The sequence below is a fragment of the Gracilinanus agilis genome, chromosome 5, assembly GCF_016433145.1.
Source record: "Gracilinanus agilis isolate LMUSP501 chromosome 5, AgileGrace, whole genome shotgun sequence".
NCBI classification, from domain to species: Eukaryota; Metazoa; Chordata; class Mammalia; order Didelphimorphia; family Didelphidae; genus Gracilinanus; species Gracilinanus agilis.
The window spans coordinates 136449108-136469821 of record NC_058134.1 but is presented as its reverse complement, the minus strand read 5'-3'; the positions used below and the strand labels follow the sequence as shown (position 1 = coordinate 136469821).

Here is a 20714-nt window from a genome sequence, read left to right as displayed (position 1 = left end):
ATGCTGCAGATCACATATTTGTGTGTAAACATGGATGTACTTGTATGACTGTCAGAGCAACAAGATATGGTCTCCAATTTCATTAATAGAAGTATCCTAGCCATAAGGAGGAAAGTGATATGCATATATGATATATATGTTTTTATTAATCAAGACCATATGTATATTTCCTATGTAGTTCCATGTATAACAATATTTAGGGATATATAATTATATGCCTAAAATGAATTATATATGTGTATAACATGTATATCACAGTTTATATGTAACTATATTAGTCATTATATAGTTACACATAGAATGACATGTACATAAAAACTGTATCATTATTTACATGCAAATATGGTTTAATATATTAAATATGCCTATAACTAGTTCTATATTTAGCTAATTTTATATGTTTGTTTTCATATATAGTTATGTATGTGGTTATATGTAAGCATACACATTTATATTTGTAGTTGTACACAAGTAGTTTATATACATATATCTATTTTTTATATAGATCATTTCCCTTGTGGCCATGATGCTTCTATTAGTGAAGTCAGGGATCATATTAATTTTTTTGTTTGCTCTGAAAATATTGACTTACATTAAACTAGCTCTACTAAAAATTCCAGGTTTTTTTTTTTTCACAATATCTTTTCTATCTAGTAATGTCTCCTGCTATTTTGTACTTGTGGGAATGAGTTTTTGAACTAAAATGCAGGACTTTAGGTTTGCCAAGGTTACATTTTGTCTTATTTGCCTGCCCCTGGCCTGTCAGCATCTTCTGGATTCTGATTGTCATATTGATTAACTAACTTCTCGGTCATCTGAAAATCTGATAAATGTGTCCCCTGCCTGTTTATTCTCTCCATCCACCTTTCCTGGAGCCCATTCCCTTCTCACAGGCATTCCTTACTCTTGTTTCCTCCCACCCAGTCCAATCACTGACTTACATGAAACTTTTCCTGATCTTAGCATCCATGCCAGGGCCCTCCCAGAACTATTATTTCCTCATTTTTTAAAGATATTCTGTATATCCGTGTAGGTGCGGGAATTGTTTCTCAGAGAGGTTGTACTACCCTCCTTGGGAGCAGGGACACTTCCATCTAGCAGAATGCCGGGTATGGAGCAGGTGCCCAATGTGTGCTTATCCATCTAGCCTATTCCTCGGTATCACATTGAAACGTTTGCAGAGCACAGGCGGAGGCAGGTCTTGCTGGCTGAGACGCCAGCTCTCCTCTCTCTCTCCCAAACAAATCGTTCCCGGTCTCTGCAGAGGACATAAAAGAGAAAAGAGAATCACAAGGGAAACTTGGTTGGCTTTTGCCCCGGAGGCTCCATCAGGGTCCCGAGGGACTCGTTTTCAGGGTGGGAGCCTTTGGCTTCTCGGAATAATGAAGGGCTGAAAGAGATTTATTCTCTAATCCAACTTGCTCATTCTACAAAAGAAAAAAATGAGGCTGGGAGAAGTTCTCTGCGAGTCATCACTAAATTAAACAACTGAGCGAATCATCCCGTTTCCCCCAGGCGCTACCCTTTCTCTGGCACGACCCCGCCCGCTCCTCAGCCGCCTGGAGGTTAGGAACCCAGTGGGCACTTCCGCTTGACTATATCATTGGCTCTAACGCCAGGAGCCCTGTCTGACACACGCATGCGTAGTTCAATCCTGTTGTCTGCGTTGCCAGGGTTGCCATTGTTTGGAGTGTTGATACGGTTTTCGCTGCTGGGTCATCGTGGCCTAAGCGGCCATTCTCCAGAGCCGAGGCGAGATTCTGGAGAAGATGTTCAAAAACTTATTTAATTTGGGGAAACAAAAAACCCAGCCTCAGGCTTGTACCCCCACCACCCCGAGGAGGGACAGCGGGGTGAATGGAACATTGGCCTCTGGTGGCTATACCGTTCGGAAGAAAGACGTAGGGAAGCTACATATAGCAGCGTCTAAAGGAGATGTCGCAAAGGTTCAGTGGCTGCTTCTCCTAAAAAAACAGGGGATGAATGAAACAGATAAATTGAATCGGTAAGAGAAGGGGGAGGGGACGGCCCCCTGGAGGTACCTCCAGGTACCGATGCCCCTCCCCCATCCCTCTAACTGGGTCCCTGTTGGGCTCCTAATCCCAGAAAGTTCTCTTCTGAGCAACTGAGACAGCGCAGTTGGCCTCAGGGTTAGGCTTTGTCTCCTGGAGATTGGATAGCAAGTGACCGAAGCTGGTGCCTGCTCTCCCTCCTGCTTGTCCATTCTGAAAGAATGGAAAACGCGTTACTTTTACCAGGGTCCAGCTTACTCTTTCTCCATAGCAACATGGAAGCAAAGACCACTATATTCTGCCCCATTTATGAAGTGTAACACTGTCCAGGCGGAAAATGAATTACTGCTTTTATTAAGCACTTTCTCTATATGCTAGGTATCTGAATAACTGCCACAGATAGAGGCAATGGAGGAAGAGAAGATGGTCCCTTCACCCTAGGAAGTCAGTGGAATGGGAGAATTAATCAGCCAATGGAGCCTGAGGAGAGGATCAGATCAGTGTGAGGAGGATCAGGAGACTGTAATGTCACAAAACCTAGAGAGAAGGGAGTACAGTCAAAGGCTTTAGAAAGGTCTAGCCATATGAGGATTGAGAAAAAGCATTATTTGTCAATTTAGAGATCATTAGTAACTTTGGAGAGCTTGTTAAGAGGAAAATTACAGGAGGCATGTATTGTCAATGGACCTCTCGTGGCCTCATGGCAGGAGAAATGTGGGATGAGAGTGGGGATGGATAGATGAAGTGAAGCTACTTTTGGTGGAGCTAGGGAAGAAGTTTGTAGGCAAGCAGGGAGGTGGTGGCCAGTAGGCAGAGAGACTGAAGATAAGGGAGAAGAGAAAAGATAGAGGGAGCTAACTGTGGGAGGAGATAAGATGGAATGACATCACTTTTATGTGGAAAAGGTTTTTCCTTGGCAAGGAGGGGCCATTTCTTCATGTGGATGGGTGAAGGAAGAGACAGAGGCAGAAGGCATTTGAATGACATAAGAGGAGAGGGGGTGATAAATAGGGGTCTCAGGAAATAGCCTCAATTTTTTCAGTTAAATACAAAACAAGATTCTTGGCTAAGAAAGTGCCAGATGAATAATGGGATGTTTGAAGAGGGATGAAAATGTTTGGAAGAGCTACTGTGCTAAGTAACATAGTGAATTAATTAGGAAGATATAAGATAACTGCCTTTATTTTAGTAGTGAGAACCCGAGGTTAGGTAACATAAATTTTTAGTGGACCCTAAGTAAGCACAGTTGCTTGAATTTCTCCACCTTCATTTAGCAGCTTGTGTATAAGGATCAAAGATAGGAGATGGTGGAGGTAATCCAAGGGTGAGACTGGCAGGAAACAATTGGCAATATGATAAGGGGACAAGGGATTCAAGAGAAAGAAGACCATGTAGGGTTGAACAAACATGTTGAATGATTCACCAAGAAATGAGGATGGGGAAAGGTGGAGATTGTAGCCAGTCCAGGTCATGGGGTGGATGAGAAACAAAGGGTAGGTTTTCTAGGCAGAGGAATACTTGGAATGACAATGGATTATGATCAGATAAGAGAAATTTAAAGTTCATAAGCATAGCAGGGGTGAATGTGTGGGAGACCAAGAGTATAACATATCTTTGGATGTGGCTTGAGGTTGGGTGAAGAAATAGATCATGTGAATTCCATAAGCTGAGGGACTGTGAAGTTTGAGGAAAAATTTATATATGTGGAAGAAGTATGTACGCTGCTGTGGGGAAGAAAGGTTATGAGACAGCTTGGTTGAAAAATCTATGTGTAAACAAGATACATACAAGGAAACTGAATGGCCTCAGTGGAAAGGCATGAAGACTTAATGATGATGGAGAAAGGCTTCTTGTAGAAGGTGAGACTTTTCCTGAGAATTAAAGGAAGCCAGAGAAAGTAGGAGGTGAATGTGAGGAGGGACAGCATTCAAGGCATGGGCAAAGCCAGAGAAGATGGTGTGTGTGAGGAATAGTCAGTCAATAAATGTTCCTTAAAGGTCTTCTATGTACAGAGACTGTACTCAGAGCAAAGAAATATGAGACAATCCGTGCTCTCAAGGTGCTTACATCCTAAAGGTAATGGCAACATGAAAACAGCTAAATACAAACTATATACCACATAGAAGATAAAACTGGAGGTAATCAACAGTGGAAAGATGTCATGAAAGGGGACTGAGAAAGGCTTCTTGTAGAAGATGGGATCTTAAACTGAACTTGAGTAATCTAGGTGGGGCAAGAGATGGAGATGAGGGAGGAGAAAGTTCCATGCATGGGGATCATCTGGTGAAAATACTTGGAGTTAGATGGGAATGTCTTGTACTAGTAGAAGCAAGGAACCAATGTCTTCTTTATGCTTACCCTCTCAAAGTAAACTACTGGAAACAATGGGCAATCTGTTGTACTTAGCATAGATCAGAAGGAGACTCTAGCGATCATAGAAATGCAACTCATTCTACAAATTGCTCAAATCTTTTTACATCTACAGCCCTACCAAAAAGTATCATCTATTTAATTTTCTTCAAGTAATTCTAATTTAAGAACTCCTATGTCACAAGCAAATCTCAAGTTCCTTAAAACAGGTTATCAGTATTTTCAATTTAAAGTCAAGATTTAGAATTTAATTACCATAAGTTATAGACAATGGAATATGACTAATATATAAAGACTGGTTTTATATGTGTAGTTTAAACAAGCGGCTTCATTACTCTCAGTATGTCTAATATATAATTCAATTAATTTCCAATTAAATGTGTTTGTTAGATTTTTTTCAGGGGATATTCCCTTTACCACTGCAGATCAGTATCTTCTCTGCTCCTTAGAATCTTTGAAATACTTAGATCAGTGAGAGGTATAAGTGACTTGCCCAGGGTCACATAACTATCGTATGTCTCAGAAGGAAGGCTTGAACCCAGCAGATCCCGCTAACTTCAAAGTGAACTTACTAACCACCATACTAGGCTAACTCTCTGGAGTTTACTAAACTGTATGTTCACTAGGACATTTAACCATGGTTCACAAAAATCATTCATAGAAAAGTTCCAAATGTATTTTTTAAAGAACATGTATGCTTTGTTTTGTATATTAAATATCGAAAACTTATGGAATTCTGTCTGGACATGTAATGGGTCTAGCACATTGCTCACTTATCCAAATTAAATTTTGTATACTTTTTTCATTGGTGAATATCTACAAATATATGTGTTCTTAGAAGAAATGGAAACTTGCTCTGCTGTAAATCTGGCCAGTATTTTTTCCATTTTATTTCCAATATTAATCATTAATTAGCACTGAAAATTAGAAGTGATAATCATTTCATTTCCATTATCAATGATTCTTTAGTTTTCAATTTTAGAAGAGATAGATTATATTTGGGGTTTTTCTGAGTATTTTTACTTGTCCTAGGCATTGACATATTCTGTGGACACATGGGACCATATCAGCATCCCTGTACTTTATATTTACAGAGCAGAAGTAGGAGTGTCTAAGTGAGAACAGCCCCATAGGTTAAAGTAGCTGAGGTACTGATGGGCTCACTGAAATGCCTAAAGCAAAAGGCTTTCATGGTTGGTTACCTTCATTGACCTATATTGTGATTTGAACATTATTGGCTTTTTCCTTGGGAATTATTTTTTTAGGTCTTGAATCTTATTTCCATAGCAAAAATACAGGATTCCTTTGTATATGATATGATCCTATTGGAATCTATTAATCAAGTTTTTATTTAAAACTTTTTTTTAATTTTTAAATTAAAAATTTTTTTTATTTAAACTTTAATCAAGTTTTGTATGATTATTAAAATAATTTTAAAATAGGAATGATCATAGAAATGAGTATAGATAAGCCTTGGTTTAAAATATTAATGTTATCAAAACTAAAGAAAAACAAAAATCCTTTATTTAATTAGCATGACAATTAAAAATGCTAACTAGTCCCTTTTCAACATGGAGATACTTTTAAATGGGTTATGACTAAAGAAGGGAACCCTTGCCAGTTGAGTCTGAATAGCATGTCAGCTAGGTAATTGATCCACTACATAGTTTTAAGATTTGCTATGTTGAATATGTAGTTACGGACAGTTCCAGAATCATGAACATTGAATTTGCAAACATCAACTCCCTATGAAGTCAGAATGAAAATCGTTATAGCCTTTTTCTCTCTCCCCTCTACCTTCATGGTTACACTGTTGCCCCAAATGCTCAGCAATCAAATTCTTCTCCCCATTCCCCAGGATGCCATTCAAGCAACATGATATGATGGCTGATCCAACATCTTTCTCTTTAAGCGCCTTTTCTCTCATATGGACATTTAATGTTGCTTTGCTTCATTCTTGTCTGCTTTCTTTAACTTCTCATAACTTCATTTCTTGCTTTAGCAATTTCACGAGTTTACATACTCAGATATTAAAAATTCCTTGGGGCAGCTGGGTAGCTCAGTGGAGTGAGAGTCAGGCCTAGAGACAGGAGGTCCTAGGTTCAAACCCGGCCTCAGCCACTTCCCAGCTGTGTGACGCTGGGCAAGTCACTTGACCCCCATTGCCCACCCTTACCACTCTTCCACCTATGAGACAATACACGGAAGAACAAGGGTTTAAAAAACAAACAAACAAAAAAAACAAAACAAAACAAAATTTCCTTTCTTCTCTCAGCTGGCTCTTTCCCAGGAATCAGAGGTGTATATGTTCCTCACAGTCAGTGGTGAGAGACACCTTTTCTTGGGGATGACACGAGTTTTTATAGGCTTCAGGCAGTTGTTTCACAGTGAATTAACAAGTCCATACATTCAGAACATGCTCCCAAAGTGAGTTTGGAAACATCTTGCTGCAACCATTAATACACTCCAATAAGAGGGGCTCTGAGTGGATCTCTCCCCCCCTCCTTTTCTCCTTTCTCAGCTAACGTGGGGACGACCATGAAGGAGGAGGGGCCCTGGGTTCCTCTTGTCAAGATCTCTAAAGAGTCTGAATAGAAGGAGAAGGGACACCTACAAGCACTTTCCTCACTGCAGAGTCTCTAAAGACTCTTCCTATTCCTATTCTAGCTTATGTAAATCACTCAGTTACAGCTCATCCAACTATTACGGAGGAATTCTTATTAATGATGAAAAGCTACCGAATTAAGTTGGTTCTTCCACCTCCCATGCCAATACGCAGCAAAATCTTCACCTCTCTCTGCTTTCCCCCTGATGGATGCTATTTCATCATATGGTACAATAAGAGCTAAAGTACATTTTATATTTCTTGAGGTGACAGTAGTGGCTGCAAACAGTTATTTTGGCAGTGATTTATAGTTCAGGCATTTATGTTAGAAATGACTCTGAAACATTTATACAATGTGGATTGTTTCACACTGTATTGTCAAACAATCATATATTTCTTTCCTCTCCATAGGACGCCTCTGCACCTGGCCAGTGCCAATGGATATCCAGATGTTGTGTCTCTCTTAGTAGAGAGAAATTGCAACCTTAATGTGTGTGACAGTGACAATCGAACTCCTTTAATTAAGGTTTGTACGAATTACCTGTGTTACTCAGGGAAATGCATTTTGATCTCTCACTTGGATGAAGAAAATAAGCTTTACTAACATATTAAATACCAGCCGTGATGTTTAGTATCCTCAATTTGATGTGACTTTATGTCTCTGTCTTCTACTGACAGGCTGTACAGTGTCAGCAGGAGGAGTGTGCAACTATCCTGCTCAGTCATGGTGCAGACCCCAGTGTTGTGGATACCAGAAGTAACACCGCCCTTCACTACTCTGCCCTGGGTCACAACACAGCTATAGCAGCAAAGCTTCTTGAAAACAAAGCTGATATTGAAGCAAAAAACCAGGTAGAGGCCCACCTTTTGAATAAAATATTTTATAAGCCAAGATGTTTAATCAAGAAGTGTTTGGGTCACATATTTAATAATTCATATATTCTTGGGAGCATTTCTTTAATGAAAACTTAAAATAATTCTGTAGTCAAAGCTGATTGACCTTTGGAATTTTCTAATTTTTTTTGGTGGAGAAAAGAGCTGCCATTTCCAATGTGATGGGAACTCCAGTGGCTTGGCAATTTAATCACAGCATGAATTGTTAACCTGGATTCGTTAACTTTATTAATTCTTATCTTCTGTTTTAGAATTGATACTAAGTATTGGTTCTAATTGGTTAGAAAAGCAGTAAGGGGTAGACAGTTGAAGTTTAGTAACTTTCTTAAGGTCAAACAGCTATGAAGTGTTTGAGACCAGATTTGAACCAAGAATCTCCTATTCCCAGACCTGTTTCCCTATCTACTGAGCCTCCTCACTACTGATGCATTAACTTTAAAAAATTATATCTATTTCCAAATAATTGGTTTCCTTAAAAACATTTTTCTGAAAAGAGGTCCATGACATACAAAAAGTTAAGAAACCCTGCTTTAGAGAGTATTCTGGAGTCCTGAAATTTTAAGACTTCCCAGATTCACTCTGCAAGTGGAGTTTGGGTGTCAGAAGCAGGTCTTCAATGTAGAACTTAGTGACTTTGAGGCTAGCTTGCTTTCTATTCCATCACAGCTATCTCTAGAATTTTCTTTCCCTTGTATATTAGGTCTGCTCTGCAGAATTCAGTAGTTCCATTCAGTATTTACCTGCAATGCTTTTCTATAGGTAGACTTCTACTTGGGATAACAGAATGTTAATTGGTCATTTAGAAATATTGTGATTTTTTTCAAAATCTCTTAATTTGTTCCTAATAAGTATAACTCTATAGAGACAGAATTTTCACAAGAACAAGTTCATAAGTGTATGTGTTTTTTTCCCCTTTGTCTTAAAGACTGCGTCATTTCCTTTCCTAAAATTACTGAACAAATCCTGATTTTTAGGAAAGGCTTAACTCTGAGTCACTAACACTTGAGATAGAGAAAACAGAAAGTAGTACACATTAGGAGACTTGGGAAGAGATGAAAAATGCAAGGAGAAAGACTTTCTCTCAGGTTTAATCACCTTGAGGCCAGGCTTTCTTTAGTTTTCAAGTTGACCACACTCAAGGAGAATGGGTTAAGAGAACTGGTCAACTTCAGAACCACTCAGGGTGCAGCTTTAGCTTAGCAGAGTTCTGAGGGAACAGGGTTGGCTGTATGCAGGCAATAATTGATCATGAAATAAAAATAGCAATAAAGGAAGATAACCATGAAATGGTATGAAATGATCTCTTCCATATTCTGGGTTTCTGTCTCCTGATAACACTTTAGCTGAATGGAATCCCAGAGACTACCTAATCTCATTAACTCATTTCTCTTATAAGGAAACTAAGACCAAGAGAAGTGAAATAATTTGCTTACAATCACACAAGAAGTAACTAACAGAGGCAGTATTGATGCCCAGGTGTGCTCCCTCCAAAGTTCCATTTAAATGTCTTAAGGTAAATTAAAGTATATAGAGAACCCCTTGCATACTATAATAGCATCTTTAATATGATTTTGCAGGATGGCTATACACCTTTTTTACTTGCAGTCAGAACAGAGAATGAAAAAATGGTAGAGTTTTTCTTAAACAATGGAGCAAATGTGAATGCCTGCGACAATTCCAAAAGGTATAGTAATCAAAGATTGAGATTAAGAAATAGAAAAAGTTTCTAGAGGAATAAGAGCAACTTAAATTATGGAACACCCCAGGAACAACAATAATTGAAATTATTGTGAATGAGTGAAAATTACAATAAATATATCAGCTATGAAAGGAAAATCTTATTTTTGACTGCGACTTAGAAAGCAGCTCTAGTGTATGTCTATACTTATAAACACATCTACAAAGATAGAAATGGATTAAATAGATGGGGTTACACATGAAATCTGGAAAATATGTACTTTTTATCTCCAAGATTAACCTATTTTGGGTTTCAGAGGAACCTTTTTCATGTTCCAGGGCTTGATGCACATGTCCTCCAAAACCAGGGTCATTTGGAAATCTTTCCCATCATGTACATTCTCTATTCTATTTGAACTCCCTGTAGGACATCCTACATAGCATTCATAAATGCTGTAGGTGACCATATGCCTCACTGTTTACATCTAGCTTAATGTTGATGATTTCTCATTGAACACAGCTATATCTTTGTTTGGCATGTCTCATAGAATCTTGTATGATTTTAACATTTGTATTGGAGACACCTTGTTTGATATCACCAAAAAAAACCCAACCTCAAATAAACCACAAAACTGACTTTTTCATAACAGAGAAAAAATGACTGGTTACTATTGTTACAGTAATTTTAGAATTAGTTGTGCATATTCAGATCATGGACTAACCAGAGTAAAGGTCAAAATTAATACCAAATGACAATGGATAAAAGCAGACTTTGGTTATAGCAACTGTAGCCTGCTGTGATTAAACAAGCTATCTGCTCCCCAGATTGGGAAATGGTCATATCTATCATCCTGGTAATCACTAATAAATGCCAAGTACTATATGGGACAGTGAATATATGTATTTATATCATTTTTCAGAAATTTAATTAATACAAAACAGTTACCATTGAGAAGACCTAACATGCCTGAAAATTGCATTAGTTGGGAAACATGATCTCTATGCTAAACAGCTATTATAGTTAAAATTAGTTTAAGTTTAGAATACAATTGGCAAAAAGTTGAGGAGGAAAAGGAAGATTAAGACTAGTATTGCTTTACAAAACTTAAAAGCAACTAAGAAAATGAACATGTAGATTATTTGATGAGAAGCCTAAGCTTGAGAGTATTTGTCTTTGGATTTGGAAGACTGACAATGAAAAGCTATAAAATAGCATAGAATTGCCAAATATTGATCAATTTTCATTAAACCCAATAGAGAAACATAGGGATTCTATTTAGCTGAATATATGATGTTCCCTATGAGTCAAGGGCAATGGTCTTCCAAAATTCTGATTGAATAAGAGTAGCTAGAACTCACCCAATTCCAATAGAGAGAAACTCATAACTGATAAAGCACAATTATACAAATATTTAGAATCATTTTAAAGGCATTTGAAAGATTCTAAAAGTATATAACATCTCTTTCTAATGAAATAAAAATACAAATATTGAAGAGTAATAGATCGACCTTTTCTTGAGCTGAGATTTCAAAAAGATTTTTGTGGTATCTTTTGTGCCTTCACTTCTGAATATTAACTTAAAAAAACTCTTATCATTTTACAATATGTGATAATATTGTCTAACACTAATACCAGGAGTTCATGATTCCATCAGTTTCAATGTCACTTGTGATCTATTTTCTACTCATATAAACTTAACCTGGTTCCTTTTGGGGCCTTTTTAATTTTTGGCTTTGGACTGTAAGAGAAGTAGGTTTAAACACAGTAAGCATTTCTGCATGCTAGAAAGAACTCATCAGTACTTGAAAATACCTTTAAAAATATTCATGATTTCACTAATTGGGGATATTTCTACACTAATTCAACCTTTAGAAGAGTTAGCTAGTTTTTGCAGTTATCGCTGAATAGTAAAGGGATAGCAAAACTTATGATTTCTCTGATATTGCTATAATGTGACCTGGGAAAAACCCACAAATCTTTGAGCATATCATTAATTTGATACTCAGAAGATTTGTGTTTTTGTTAGTATCAATATTCCTTCTACTGGTGCAACTCACAATCATCTCAGATCTTAATAAACTGTCTTCAGCAGTTAATGGGCCCTCCTCAAATCAACTTGTGCTCATTTTTTCTGGTATAGGCTAGTCCTTAAATAGCCGCATCTATTGCTGTATTCATGTTCAAAGAGTTTTATGTTTGTTAATGTAAAAAAGTTTGTTCTGGATTTGCCTTTGACAACCAAAAGTCACTTCCATATTATGATGGGGCACGGGGATAGGAATTTAATGGAAAGTGTTGTCGAGATTATTGATTTCTAATCTAATCATTTTCAAAGAACATCTAACTTTACTTTGAAGGCTAACAAGTAGAAACTGTGCAATGACCCTAATTGAAATTCCTTAACTGTCACACACCAGTGGCTTTGACATACTCTCTTCTTCACTATTATAAGAGCCTCAAATTTAACAATCCCTGCTAAAAACCCCAAAGGGGACAAAAACTCCTCTCTGGCTTTACTTACCAATAGTAATGCTGCACAAAATAAGAGTATTTGTATCAATTGTTGCATGTTTATGCTCTACATATGTCTTGACACCAAAGAAAATGAGATATCTTGATCTTGAAACATCAAGAAAAATCTGATTTAATGTGACTTGTTTAAGTTCTTAAATGCAAACTTTTTTCTTTTTTTATTCCAGAACAGCTCTCATGATTGCTCTCACTTTTGGTAATAAACCAACAAACATAATCAGTCTTATGATCCAATATAATGTTGACCTCTCTTGTGAAGATGAATTTGAATGGACAGCTAAAAACTATGCTAATATCAGTATTGTTGATGTGTAAGTGCTAACATTATAATCCCAATTATTTCATTTATTTATTTTTCCATTCATAAAACTTTTATTACGCTAATAACAATTTATTACACACATACTTAACAATTATGTTTGGATTGTTCATTAAAATGTCATGACACTAAACAAAGCTAGTCATCACCTCAAGTCATTTCCCTGTTAATTATTTTTATAGCAAATGTATGTTAGGCAAGTATCCAGAAAAATCACAAAAGCAAAAAGCTGAAATAATGTTAAATACATTGAATTTTTTGTTTTAATGTTGTGCTGGATATACAATGATTTTAATGATTACCAAGCAATTCATATTTACTGCATCTTTACTTATATATTTGTTTCAGGTTGCTTAAACCATTTAAATATAAATAAAATGAGTGTTGCAAAAATTAATGAAAGTGAACAACAGGTAACTTTACAATTTACTTCTCATTTCTCCTTCAAATCACTTCTCTAGAGTAAATTGAAAATTAAAAGTGACTACTACTATCCCTTGGCTGAGGATCTCATAATAGAACATAGACCCAATCTTATTGGATGCATTGGTTGCATCTCCTTTTTGCTGACTTCAAATGCTTCTTTGATATGCTTGTTGTGATTGATCCACTCTTCCTTTCATGTCATCATCAGACACAAACTCAGACAAGTAACAGCAATAGTCTCCTTTCATTTTCAAATAGAAAAAACTGCTTTCTGCTTGTGAAGCATTAGGATCACGATAGACCCAGCACATCATTGTAAATCTCTCTTAGTTGTGTTTCAATTTTCTTTCTGGATACTTGGACCTTCTGCTGTTTTTTCTCAGCACCTTCTGTCTTTTGCTCAAAACTTGAAATGGCCCTTCAAGGATGACCTTTGGGTCCCTAAGATATTTTTGTAAGAAACAGAAAGATGATTCCTCTGCTTATTAGATAATTAACTTTATTTTAAGTTAATTAAGACTCCTTGCTCAGTTACAGTGTATACAAGATGCCATGTAATCATATCTCTCATTCTGCTCAGCCAATTTGACCTACACCAAATTCTTTTTATTCATGACTGAATATTCAGTTCCTGGATTGAGTGGTGGCTCAAGGGGGTTCCCCTGACTTTGGGTGAAAGCAGTGGCCTATAATTGCATTTAAAATAATTTTTCCTCTACACACTTGAAATGGAGGGGAGCTTTCTTATTTGCATAATGCAACAACAGCATGGCAAGCAGACTAATGGACACTAACAAGGAACTGGGCAAATGGTAAAGTTAGATTATCCAAGTTCAGTAGGGTATAAGCAAGAGAGAGGAAAAGAAGGTAGTTTTAGATAATCTGAGATAGTTTTGAGAGATAATAATGATAATGCTAGCCGCTATTTTCATAGTTCTTAAAGGTTTTCCAATACTTTACACAAAAGTTGTATTATTTAATTGTCAAGTTAGTTTGGGAGAAAAATTACATTGACTTATATGCTGGCAAATGATTGGTAACTTAAAAAGTCATAAACACTGATAGGAAACATTAGAATGTATATGGAGGTAGTTTGGTACTTGAGAAAGAGTGTTGGATTTTGAGTCAGAGGACCTGGGTCTCGGGGAAATCATATTCCTCACCATATGTGTGGCCTTGGACAACTCTTAATTTTTACTGGAGAGAGAGAGAGAGAGAGAGAGAGAGAGAGAGAGAGAGAGAGAGAGAGAGAGAGAGAGAGAGAGATTAGACTAGTTGACCTATACAGACCATTTCACTTCTAAATCTACAATCTTATAATACTCTGACTAAAGACAAGTATAATAAGTCTAGATTGAATGATTAGTTATGCCCTGAAGAGTTTATCAAAACAAGAACGAATTTTTTTGATAATTTGGTCTGGTTATTTAAGGTTTTGAGATACATAACAACTTGGTGCATATACTTTTTAAACTTGGTTGATGTGGACTTATGATTTATATTTTATTTCCTAATTAGTAATCGGGAACTATTTCTTCAACATGAAACTAGGCAGTTAAATCAACTCCCTTTAGCCAAAAACAGTAGTCCAGATGAGAATTCTGATATTGCATTTACTTTGGGTGGACCTGCCTTGGACAAAGAAGGTAGGCTGACAAACCTAAACAAATACTTAATTTTAAACATATTATTTAAAAATTTAATACTTTTTTTTTTACTACTTCCATTTTATGCTTGTAAGGAATGGGATACTAGTTTATTTTCCTTAACTCAGTTTTTATTCTTATAGATTCACTGTTTTGAAACTTCATAAAAATACTCAATATTTTTCTATTAATAAATATAATAATTAATAATTATAATGCCTACTTTAAACTACAATTTACTTATGTAGACTATAAAAATAACTTTAAAATGTACATATTATTCTAAATATATTTGACCAAATTAAATTAAATCTCTTAATACTTAAAAATGTACTATATTTAGCTACATTACTTATTTCTGATTCTCAGATATGGAAAAACTAAATAATACATATCAGGACTCCCCGAAACTATAGTACACACATAAACACACACACAAGTAGATGGACTGATCTTATGTATGAATATAAAGATAGAATGATAAAATTTGAAGAGTAGAATCCTCATTCTGCTCTGTAACCCTGTGTGAATTACTTATCTTAGCTTTAGAAACATGTACATTTTAAATGTTACCAAATTTTAAAATATTCATAAGGCTTTCTCTCCACAGATACTAAGAACAAAAAAATTCCAGAAGGAGTAGGAGGACCAGAGAACAGAGAATCAGGTTTGAATGGTAATGCATATATTCCTAGATTTTCAATACATAATGATATATGCTCACATCCAAAGTGGCCCAAAGGAAGACTTTAACTTCTTGATTTGTTAAATTGGGGCAAAGCAGAGAGTAGAATGCAACAAGTTTTCGTGATATAAGATCCAACTGTGTTTAATAAAGTAAGAGCTTATTTTTGAACAACTTGCAAATAAATATATATAATGTTGTCAAAGAGAACCAGACTCCAACTATGAAGAATGAACATGTTAGCATCCTACTCCTAAGGGGCCTAGTAGTCATTTTCCCTTCCCTGAGTCCAACATCTTCCTTTTTTGCATTATTTCTTGTACACTTTTGAATACAGAAAATTTGAATAACAACAAATTTTGTTGAAGCAAAATTTATGTATTTTTTGGACTTTGACAAATTATGTTCTTGGGTTGAGCACTTCCTAGTTATTATTACTAATGTCTCTGGTATTTTAATTCAGTGTTATGATAGAAAAGGTACAATTTATCCAAAACATTGGATTCCAAAAGACTTTTTATAATGCTCTCTAAAAACTGATATTTAATTTGCTTTTCGAAAAACCATAATTTTCATTATGTAACTTCATCTCCCTGCATGACATCATAGATAATACCATGAACCACTTAATAACAAATGCCAACAAGTAAAAGATTACCTTCTTAACTGAAAACAGTTCTTTTGAATAGATAAGACAAGGCAGGTTTTAGGAACATAAGTTGTAGTCCTGACTATGCCACTAACTAGTTCCTTAATCTCTTCGAATCTGTTTCCTTTTGTTTCTGCTTACAAATACGAAATGAAGCGGTTGGAATGCCTTCTGAAATTCAAGCCCTTCTAAACTATTAACTTCCTAGGCAAATTCATTTTTTAATATCATTGATTTGTGTAACTTTTTAAATCAGATGATGCATAATATGGTTAGCTGACATCCAGAACAAGAATTTCAGGGAAAGATATGGTATTCTGTGAAATAATCAAATATAAATGTTTACTAAAATAATAATTAAACAGGTTGCTGCTTTAGTTCAAGCTTTATTTTTGGTGTTGCTTTTACTATTTTTGTTTACTCTAAGCATTACTTAGAACAAAATAGGTTGGAATCCATTATATTTTACATTTTCATTATAGCATGCCATTAGAAAAGGAGAGTACTGTTTTTGTATTTGATAATCTTTGAATCTTTTATGTAGAATATTTTAGAGATGATATAGGGAAAATATGTAGTGGTAGACTCTGTTTAGCATTTTTGCTGTTTTTGATTAAACTTAAGGATATGAACTTTTTATCTAAAAATAAGGATTTTTGAAATTCCCATTTTAAAAAGTACTTTGTAATGGTAATTTTTTATTGCTCATTCTTGGATTGAGTTAATTCCACTCTATATATTTTGATATTACATTTATTAAATATTATAATTACATTCATATATGAAAAAAAACCTAATCAGATGTTTATAAACTCTTTTGTTTTGCTTTTCTGGGTGCCCAGTTCAAGTTAATTGCTTATTCCCCACATAAAGTGAAGGAGTTTCACCTTGCTTGTATTCTGACCTTTAATTAATCCTATTCTATTTTGAGGGTGATGATGTAATAGCTAACCATGCTGAAGTTCTGCTACAACCACTATGCGATATTGATTGGGTGTTTTCTGATTCTTATCAAATGAACAAGAGTCCAAACCATGGGACTTGGGTTGCTTGAGAATCTTTCCAACAGGAGGCTCTGAAGAGGCTGCAATGGACAAGACCACAAAACATGATTCTTCTGTATCATTTGATCCTGTCATTTTCCCCTTATCACGTGACATCAGACTGCCTCATCCCATCACATCTGGGAAGGAAATGAGCCTGGTGACCACATGGAGTGCCACATCTCCAGCTTTCAGGGCAGAAGAGTTTTCCTGCTTTTCCCAGCCACTCCAGAGAAACCTTTCCTGTTCATCTCTCACTGAGGGGCAGAACTGAGTTTGGCTCTGTGGGAATTGAGCTGACTTCTGCTCCCCCAGCCTTTGGAGAAGGGTTCAGGAATAGCACTTCATCCTGTCCAATGGGACATAACATTTTAGCTTAGTTTCATGGTAATGGGGAGAAGCAATGGAAGAGTCATAGTTTTCACTCATAAAATGTGTATGTTTTATGCTCTATGCTAAAAGCTCCTTCTAAAATTCATCAAGGCATAGAGTTAAGCCTGAATTTTCAAAGTTTTTCATAGACAAAATGAACCTCTGAAAGGTCCTACCTAGCAGGAAAGATTTCAAGTAGGGCCCATGATATTTCTGTTCCTTCCAATGAGCAAACTAATAAGGAGACTCTCCAGTGATAGAATCTTTGGCCAAGGCAAACCGTGAAGACCATTTATTATTGTTATTGTTATTTATTATTTATTATTTATTAGGGCTTGTGATGTGTAGTGCATGCAGGTAAACACTCCAGCCTACATGGCAGTAAGTAAAGCCTGGAAAGGTACAAGATAAGACATTTTATCCACCTTAAAGCAGTCTATTACAGTTTATTAAAAATATCTTTTGTTAATATTTCAGCCTATTAAGAATGATCAGGTATATTCACAAATTACCAAGACAAACAAATATAGGTACAAACAAAGTACTAACAAGATTAGGAGTTCAGATAAAGGAAAAATCACTAACTTGGGAGCATCTAGGAAAGCCTTGAGGAGGAGCCGACATTTGAGGTGACCTTGGAGGATAAGAGTACACAATGTGAGGGTCTTCTGGATACAGAGAACAGCAGGAGCAAAAACCCAGCAGGAGGAATGGAGAGGTTGTTGGAGTTGGGGGAAGGGATAGAAAGCAGTCAAGTAGTCCATTGGGGCTAGCACATAGATGACCTGAGCAAGATGAGATGCAACTGGAAAGGTTGGTCAGAACAAGGTTGTGGGAAGTCTTAGTGTGAGGCTAAGCATTCTGTACTTCTTATTCAGGAAGTCACTGATGGTCTTTCAGCAGCAAAGTCATGACAAGAATCGTGTATAATATCTAGTCTGGAAACTGGAGAGGCAGCCTTAGCATAGTAGATAGAGAGCTGGTCTTACAGTAAGAAGGCATGAGTGTGAGACCTGCTTCTGATCCATCCTGGCTGATTGCCTCTAAGCAGGTTACTTAATCTTTCACTCCCTCAGATAACGCACTCTCTAAGATTATAATCTACAGAGAAGTTGTCTGTCTATATCCACGGAAGCAATTTTTTCACTAAGAATTCCATGTAGATGAAATCGCATATCTCATTGAACATTGAAGTTCAAAAGAAATCTGGCAGCATTTTGTTGGGTGGATGGAGAAAGTCAAGTTTGGAGCATGGTGACAAATCAGATAATGAAGGAATGCACTCCATGAAATGGTCAGATTGGCATCTCTTCATTTCTTTCCCCAGATTAGTATGATGATTGATAAAAAGAGAAGTGCTTAACTCACTGCTCATCTGCCTATCTTTGGACTATATTTTGAGGAGATAACAGATGCACATTGTACATCATAAGTTATTGGTGTTTATTTATAGCGTCCTTCTCCAGGAAGACTTAAAAAGCAGAGATATATAGGTTTGCAACTCATCAATCCCTTCCTTGTAGGAATGTAGAGATTTATACAAGTTGCATTGTTTTTGCATTTCTATCCTTTGGAGAAGAGCTAGAAATATATGCTATGCTAAACAAAGCAGTATCTCTAGACATGCCCTGACTTATGGAATGGTCCTAATAGGTCGTACCATGTCATATTTAATATGGCAGTACTATATCTGCTTTCACACTCTCTATGAGGAATGTGGTAAGAAAGGTGGAACAATGATGGTACTTCTCAATCTACTGACATAAAAAATCCCCTGTTAATCACATTATACTAATTTGTCCCTTTTGTTTAGGATATCTGCTAGAAATATCGTATCTATCGGTGTGACAGAGCCTGATAGTGGGATGCTGATGGAACACATCACTGACAGACATCAGATGCTTGAAGAAGACCTCTTTGTGTCCACAGAGCCTTGCCATTTATAATATTTCTCTGTAGCATAATTCTAATTATATTGTGGGTCCTTGTCATGTTCCCAAAACCACATTGTAGCAAAGCTTCATATATTATGCTTTTAGTATTTGTTTTAATTGTATTTTACTTCTTTCTATAGTAGTGGAAGAAAGTTGCCCAGAAGACTCTATAAGCAGGTAAGCCTTTTGTGGCAAGTTACTATTTCTTCTTACTAATTAATCTACATGGTCCATCTTCTATTAGGTGCCTCCCTCCAAGGCAAGGCAGATTTTCAAGCTCCAAAAAATGAAATATCTTCAATTTAGTCAATTCTCACCCTCACCACAAAACTCATGTTTTACTTCATTATTTGAAACAGAATTCTGTTTGTTAAACTCTTTGAGGGATATATTCCAAGCCTACTGTGGATAGCTAAATCCATGGATATAACTGAACTCCCGACCCCATGGGATAAATGTGCTCGCTCATCCCACTCTGTTCTCTGGGAGAGCTTCTCTGCAGCCTCCCACCCACCCACCCCACCATAAAGAAATGAAAAACTAAAAGTGAAAACAGAAGAGACCTCAGCCAGGGGCAGACAGCTGCAGACCTCAAGACCTCCACCTTTCCAATTGACTAGAGATAAACCACAGAAAGTGAAACCTTGGATGAGAGGCTCCTGATAAGCAGATTGGCAGCTGTTCAGTGTCAGAGTTGCTGAGGAACATTGAAGGATTCAAAGACTTCCTTAGGATTACACATCCAGTATGTGATGAGGGAAACGTGAACCTAGGTTACTTTTACTCTCAGATCTATTGCATACTTAGTACCTCTATTAATAAAATATTGGATCAACAAAGAATGAGCCAAGTTATGATCTTCTATATGACCACACTATGTATCAGGTACCTGGGATGGCTTCCTTCTAAGGCACATCTTTAATGCAAATATGAATCTTTTTATAATTGTGGGAATTCATCTTAGTGCTCAGGGATGATCAGGTAAAGGCATTATCAGGGTGGAATGGGACTTAGTCCCCGGGGAAGAGGTCCTGAGTCACAAAAGGAAATGGCATTGGAAATGCCTTGGCAAGAGGAAGAGAAGCAATAGAAGTGGCTGTTAAGTAGTTTCTGTTAGAATTCTTTTGGTCAATACTGGTAGGAAGCTATTTCTCACATTGACACTTTGGCACAGTAATAGTCTACATCCCAATTATAGGCATCTGGGTAAACTAGTATATTTTGAGAAGTGATCAACCTATCAAAAGTATGTAATTCTTCTGGAGCTTCTAGAGAGGCAAACCAACATGGTAAAACTTTAGCTATAAATGCCACCAACAGAAATAACTGAACACTAAAGGTCTCCCTTCCAACAAGCTCAATATTCACATAACACAGAAGGTTATTTTGCAATGACCTGCAGATCTCATGCTTTGTTGGTGTTTCTGCTAGTGACAAGAGTTAGTCTTAATATAGAAGAAGGTGAAAAGACTGCAGGAAAGTCTTTCTACTCTCCATATGATCAGGCTGAACAAAATATCCCTAGAAATGATATAAAGTTTTTAAAGAA

At 36.5% G+C, this 20714-nt stretch overlaps 1 protein-coding gene and 1 pseudogene across 1 annotated transcript; one reads left to right on the top strand and one right to left on the bottom strand.

The window, feature by feature from the left end:
* The first annotated feature begins 1769 nt into the window (after nt 1–1769).
* LOC123249964 (ankyrin repeat domain-containing protein 7-like) lies at nt 1770–19177 on the top strand. Its single transcript, XM_044679036.1, has 9 exons — nt 1770–2005; nt 7399–7513; nt 7666–7839; nt 9459–9565; nt 12259–12402; nt 14355–14482; nt 15093–15158; nt 18426–18525; nt 19045–19177. The coding sequence occupies exons 1-9, from the start codon at nt 1770–1772 to the stop codon at nt 19175–19177; spliced, it is 1203 nt and encodes a 400-aa protein (XP_044534971.1).
* On the bottom strand, nt 12901–13450 carry LOC123249214 (annotated as a pseudogene).
* Nucleotides 19178–20714: the final 1537 nt, after the last annotated feature.

Excerpts from the sequence above, each read along its gene's own strand:
- LOC123249964 (XM_044679036.1), top strand. The coding sequence starts at position 1,770 with ATGTTCAAAAACTTATTTAATTTGGGGAAACAAAAAACCCAGCCTCAG. Across the intron at positions 12,403-14,354 it reads AATATCAGTATTGTTGATGT|TAATCGGGAACTATTTCTTC; the intron begins GTAAGTGCTAAC and ends TTTCCTAATTAG. Across the intron at positions 18,526-19,044 it reads GGAATGCACTCCATGAAATG|GATATCTGCTAGAAATATCG; the intron begins GTCAGATTGGCA and ends CCTTTTGTTTAG.